The 6829-nt window shown below is 40.8% G+C and overlaps 1 protein-coding gene across 4 annotated transcripts in view; it reads left to right on the top strand.

Moving 5' to 3' along the window:
- The window catches only part of NUDT4 (nudix hydrolase 4), a 66933-nt gene that overhangs the window by 16272 nt on the left and 43832 nt on the right, over positions 1-6829 (top strand). For all 4 annotated transcript variants that reach the window (XM_019514861.1, XM_019514862.1, XM_019514863.1 and 1 more), the window contains one exon: positions 1901-2011. In XM_019514861.1, coding sequence (XP_019370406.1) covers positions 1901-2011 — 111 coding nt within the window. The remainder of the gene's footprint in view (positions 1-1900; positions 2012-6829) is intronic.

Genomic DNA, 6829 nt, shown 5'->3' on the forward strand with positions numbered 1-6829 from the left:
CTAGGCTTCCGGGGGGGGGGGAGAGCAACCTTTATTTACCCCATACTAGTATATGGGAATTTGTATCTAGCCTTTGACAAAATCGGTAAATGCTGATTTAAAACTATTCCATTAAACTGTGAGTGATTGAATGTAATAGAATCATCCTATGTTAATTGTTTTTAGTAGTGTTCATTGCAGTCAACTGGGTAGATCTGGGTAGATCAGCAGGATGTAATGTGCAGTGTTTCAGTTGATGACATTTTTTTTTAAAATGTTGAACAGCTATGGCATTTAGGTATAAGAGAATGCTTTTAAAGTTGCTAGTTGAGCACTTTCCAAGTGGATTGCCACTGCAGGCAACAGGCATGGCCTCTGAATGTTTGTTTATTGCCTATCTTCTGTTGGAAATGTTCACTTCTGTTGGACTCCAAAGTGATGTGTGTTTCTGTTGGGTTCTCTGCATTTAATAATTGATCCATCATGATGGCCTGTAACATGCTGCTCCAACAGTTGCTCACGGCTGTTGGCAGAGGCCTTTAACCATTTAAACTGTTTTATTCTTCCAAGATCACAGTATTAAAGTGAAAAGGCATTTTGCAATAAATGGAGTTGCTTATATTTGTTTGTGGAGTATGGATCTTAGTTTTTTGGCCAGATGCTGACCAGTTAAATCACGGACTTCTTGCTGTTGACCAAATGGTCTAGTATTAAGATGGTACTCCCCTCTGCCCACTGGGGAGACCCCAGTGTTTTGTTGAGATGAATGATTAAAGGCTTTCTGAGGACTCTTTAGAGGCTTTGCTCACTTCCAAGATCTTTTAATACAGAGGTTCCCAAACAACAGACTGTGGCCCAGTATTGGGCTGCAGTGAGTTGGCTGCGGGGTCATGGCATCAACCCCTTGCTCAGAGCCCTGACTGTCTGCCTGGGCGAGTGGCTTCTGGGGCCACAGTTGAGCTTTTGGGGTTAAAGTTGGGTGGCGGGGGAGCCCTGGGAGGGAGGTAGCCAGCTCCATCTGTCCTGTCCTGCTCCTGCTGGGCTGCAGTAAGGAAAAAAAGGTTGGGAACCCCTACTTTAATGCAAACAAAGGCATTCCATAAGGGTGAAGTTGTATAGTTTGTCTGCGTTTACAGCAGCCTGGGCAAGTTGTAAAAGGTCCCCTCTCAATGGGTAAACTTTAATGTTAACTATTTAAATGAATGCCCAGAGGTGCCACTAAATCTTCAAATTCTTACCTTGTTAGGTAGCCTCAGCTGGGTTGGGTTTACCCTGGTTAGCTATTTCCATGAAATCTTTTTCTCTGGGGGAAAACAAACCATGATAAAAGAACGTCTGCCATCTAGAGTTGTAACAATGCATTTACACAGTATTATGTGCAATGCTTCTAGCATGGATGTCTGTTTATGGTAACAGAGCCATAATCATTTGAGTGAAATTGGTTAAATAAACCTCCTTAAACTTTAAGGCGTGTTTTAATTCTCTAATCTCAGGTCCTTGCAAGTAATATTTAATTGTGATTCTATCTGGAGCAAATATAGATGAAATATTTTATGATTCTGTTAATATGCACATACACTTTACCATATACAAGGTAGAGAAACAGTTTTAGCGGTACTAAAAATATGCATGTATAGAAACATCTTTTATGCAAAGCATAAGAAAGTAACATCCTAATGAGGAAGAAGATAAATAAAGGAATGAACCTTGGTTTGTTTTAACATGCACAAATTCAAGGTTTAATATAGTTGCATTTGAAATTTCATGTACTTCTATCTACAGACTATTGATTGCAGACAAATCTTTGCTGAAATCAATCTGGAATTGCAATGGATTATGAAAAAAAATCTTCAAACTACAATTGTAGATCATACAGACAATTTTCAGATACTTTAGCAATTGTTTTGAATTGTATTTTCAGGTGCTGCTAGTGAGCAGTAGCCGGTACCCAGATCAGTGGATTGTACCAGGTGGAGGAATGGAACCTGAGGAGGAACCAGGGGGAGCTGCAGTTCGGGAGGTGTATGAAGAGGTAAAGAGAGTCCTTGATGATGAACTTGCATAATCAAACAGATTAGAAGGAGAAGAGAACATTTTATCTCCTATACTGATTTAGTTGATTTGTCCAAATTCCCATGACCAAGGAACTCCAGAGAACTTGCCTTTCTTTCAAACTTGATTATTTTGTATTGTAATGCATATAATTTTGTATATCAACACACTCTGATCACTATTCAATATTTTTATTTAAGTGACTAACTGAAATGCAACTGAATTTTGTAGATCTTCGAGCAAATTCATAAAGGTGTCATGCAAAGGAAATTAGCCCTTCCTCATGAGCTACAATGAGGGCCTGAAGGTGTAACTCGCATGTTTCTATTTATCCTGGAAAAGTTATTAGACTGCCAGAGGACCACTTAGAACTTGAGTCAAATGAATCAATAAAGGGAATAGGCAGACAAGGTTCTTTGGGTGAATCTGATATCTTTTATTAGACCAACTTAAATAGTTGGAAAACAATTAAGCAAGCTTTTGGGTTCAAAAACCCTTAGTCAGGCTAAGGAAGTTTCAGCAGTTGGTGTGTGCTCTTCCTGGATGGAATGAAAAGTAAAGAAGCCAGAGGCTGGGCTAGAATGCATACAAGACAGGCAGTCAGTGAAAATGTAGATTGAGGAGTCAGTGGGTGAGAGATGGGCTGGGGGGGAGGGAAGAGAGAAGGGGGATGAAATAAAGTGGATCAATAAAGGGAAGGCATCTGACAAAGTGTGTGGTCACCTACAAAAGCGTACAGCTCTCTGAACCAGGTAGTCTAAGGTGCCACCCTTCCTTTTCTGTCTTTTTTTAATCTAAGGCCAATAGCAACTATTTAATATAAAAATAGTGTAACAAAATACTAAAGTAGCAGTATTATGGTACTTATTAGTGACTTCACCCGCACAGCAATAGGTTACAAGCATTTGATCAAAATCTTTACAGATGGGCTAGCAAGGGAAATTCTAGCTGGCTGACTCCAGTAGATCAGCTCTCACTAGGAAAGAATTCATTTCTCCTGTGTCTTATCTGAATTTCTCACTACATCTTCTGACTCTTTAGAAACTGATTAGATCTAAACTGAAACTTTTACATATGCCTACCTTGTTATTACCAAGACACACACTTCCTGCCTTCCTTATTCCTTGTGGGCTTCCTCTTAAACCTCCAAGAGCCAGTTTGGCATGTTAATTTCCTTGCTATTGTTCACCCACCTTTTCTCCATACACTAATGTATTTATTGCTCACCACACTCCATCCTGCCAACATTAGCACTTTCACTCTCTGCCTGCCTCTGCTTAAACTTTGGTTTCCTGGAAGACTGCTGTGCTTATACCTGATATGATAAAACATTCCCTTATGTATTACGTAATTAAAGTACACTTCATAATTCCTACAATGCCAGTAACTTGCTTGCTAAGTACTTCTCGAAGCTTGATGAACAGGTACAACCTCATTGTATAGCAGCATGCTTAGATAGTGAATTTTTTTTAATTGTCTCACAGTTTGCTTTAAAGTTCAAATGCTTGCAATATGGTATACTGTCTAAACCTTGTTAGACTTAAGCTTAGCATGCTAGTTTTTTGGGTGTGTTTTTTGGAGTACAGTTCAGAAAGACTCTTCTGGGAGGTATGAGTTTAGATTTTAATCTTATCAGGCTTGCAGCCTAGGGCTCAATTGGAGCGCTTGCTGCTCTAATATGCTATTGTTATAATAAGGGAGAGGCATTGTAATCTACTCCACCCATGGCAGCCTTTGAATGAAAGGGGTGGTAGACTGTACTTCATGTTGCTTATGTGTTTGTGCGTATCTGTCACATCCAGCCTCAGGACTTAAGTTTGGGACACAGAAGGTAGAATCCCAAATAAGCACCTAAACAGTTTGCCAAGATGATAGTGCTAAACTCCAGGTATGCAAGTAGGTTTATCTAATGGAAAAAATAAGCACTTGGTCATGCATCATATGCCTAAAGATATGATGTTACCTCATTGAATGCCGGTATGTGCTTGATGCCCTTTGATTCAAATATTGAAAATTGATTTTTGAAATTTTACAAACTGTCTTCTAAAGCACAGTATTAAATGGATTTGGGAAGTCAGCTTTGAGATGCACACAGAATGTTCTTATTCCAAAGTAAATGTTGATGCAGGTGTACCCTTTTTGCTGAAAAAAATGCTCCCAGTAAGAACATGAAAGCCTCTGTGAGGAGGACTTAAGCAATTTGTTGTGTGTAGATCTGGATGGTTTCACTCTCAATCCTTTAAATCCCTAACCATTGTTTTTGCCAGATCTTCTGCAAAAATGGCAATCCCAACTGTATACTATGCTACTTGGTATGCTGTTTATTAGTCTCCTGACCTCTTTTACCCTTCAGCCCAAAATGGTAGCACTGTGTTAAGTACCTTTTTTACACAGTCATTTTGGTTGGCTTCTGGGGCTCTTAACTCCTGGATTGTCCATACATTAACACCTCAAAGTGATGTTAAGCACTTGTATGGCCCAGAGTTGCGCTATTCCAGGGCAGGATTATCTTTGATCTGCATTACCCAGCCCCTGTTCTATTAAGGCGTGGCCACTCCCAACAGATGTGCTGCCCAAGATGAGGTCTTTCAGTATCCCAGGATCTTTCACCCCTGTCCATATGGCAGGATTAGAAGCCTGTCCTGGTTCACCAGCCCTCTAGTGGCAACTTGCTATAGCTCCTAGTCCTGCCTAGGGGTGCCAACCCTCTAGGATTGCCCTGGAGTCCCCAGGAATTAGATAAATTGCCAGGAGACTCCTGAGTCACCCAGGAGATAAATTATAAGGCATTCATTAAAATAAATATTAAATGTTGACTCCAATTTAAAAAGTCACTGGGCTACTGTATAATGTAATAGTAACGTGCATTTGCCTTCCTGATGTGAAGTCTATGCACCATAATCTAATTGATATACACAGGCACTTGTATTGTGCGTCTCCAGGCATGTTGGCATTCTGGAAACCTTCCAGAATAGGTTCAGACAGAGTTGGCAACCCTAGTCCTGTCTCTGCTTGCCAGGCCTCTAACAGGAAGTCACAGCTGTGCAGATTGGGGACAGTCAGATTTTCTACACTAAGGGTGTGACTGCTTCAAACTCCAAGCTATCTCTAACACCAGTCAACATTTGTGTGGCTCACAGCATAAGGTGCAACAAGGCCCTAAGTTTTTAAGGAGACTGTGAAGTAAGGTCCTTCTTGTAGAGGTAATTACAGATGAGAGCATGTGGAATGTGCATGTGGAAAATGTGGAATTTGCTTTCCTGTCGTTCACCTTTAGCCATTATGAGGCAAACTTTCATCTTAAACATGATAATTCTGTTAAGGATTGCATCACAGTGCATAGGCATCCCCTGATTCCTTCAGCCTCAAACTTCTGGGACATACTGCTCTCAGCAATGTAATTCCAAATTTTATTTAGATTTGTGCCGCAGGACAAAAGCTACAGATGATGGAAGTCCTCTTGTCTCTCTCCCACTAAGGAGACACCACTTTTTATCTGCATCTGGATGCTGAGACATCTCAACACCTTATGGTTACACACTTCTTAAACACAAAAGCTTATCTGCATGCTACATGTAAAATTGCAGTTTGCTTTTGCATGCAAAATTAATGTTGTTAGTATATCTATCAATTATATTAAACTGATACCCAAGCACATGCTGTGTTGATATCTTTTACATAGTTGCACTGAAACTATTATGTGAAGTATGCTGAAGACTTGCACCACAGCACAGGCATGCTTCTGTGTGCTTTTGACTATAGTACAATTGTATGAATTTTCACAGTTGACCAAGCCTCTGAGTAGGAGCACAATGCATCCTTTCTCTGGGACAATGTATTGCAGCTTTCAGTAGAAACTCACTTCTCTAGCTGCTTAAAGTGTTCAGTTAAGTCTGTTAGCAGCCTCCTGGTAATCTAGAAGGCTCATTTCAAAAACAGCTGCTTTTGTAGAACAGTAATCCTTGAGAGCCAGGTACTTGTCTAAGCTAGAGGTAGATGATGTCAGGTGCCTTCATCTCGCTGTCTGCAGCTATACATTCCACAGTTTACATAATTGGCATATATTTAGTCTGTTTTTACTTGTGTCCAGTAGAAGGTTTGGCAAGTCAGGAAAGCTGGGTGTTTTAACATCATTTTTCTAGTCAGTCAGTATCAGTATTCTATGGGAACAAGAGTGGTGCTAGCCATTTAAAGAAAAAAGAACTGAATGCTTAAAGATGCTGGCATCTATGAATGTTGTAACTAAATACAAAAAATGGGAATGCAACTACAACAAATGTTTAGAATTGTATTTTTTTTGTAATGAACTACAAACAATTAAAATGGGGAGTAAGCCCTGGTTTGAGACACCTTTTAGGCACTTAATTACAGTAAGTGGGATGTTCAAGTCTTAACCGGTAAGAATGGAGAATGGAAATAGCAGGCACTTTCTCAAGTGGCAGTACCTAAAGTGACTAAATTGAGAACTTGGAAGGGCCATGACTTTGGGCACTTCTTTGCTTTGATAGGTATGGACCAGGGATGTCCAGCTGGTGGCCTGTGGGTCTCATGCAGCCCCTGAAGAGTTACCATGCAGCCCAGGGGCTCCTGTCAGGCCATCACTTCCACTACCCCTTCCCCTCCCCTGCAGTTCCTTCTGCCTCAGTGGCTAGGAGTGGGCAGTGTGCATGGCAAAAAAGGGAGATCAACTGCCCATGCTGTGGGTGGGTGGTATATGCAGCTACTGTGGTGGGGAGGAAGTAGGGTGGGTGATGGACCTAGGCTCCCAGTGTGGGAGGTGGGGGAGGTTGTTCATGTG

This window comes from Gavialis gangeticus, unplaced genomic scaffold (assembly GCF_001723915.1).
Source record: "Gavialis gangeticus isolate Ggan-Ray unplaced genomic scaffold, GavGan_comp1, whole genome shotgun sequence".
Classification (NCBI taxonomy): domain Eukaryota; kingdom Metazoa; phylum Chordata; order Crocodylia; family Gavialidae; genus Gavialis; species Gavialis gangeticus.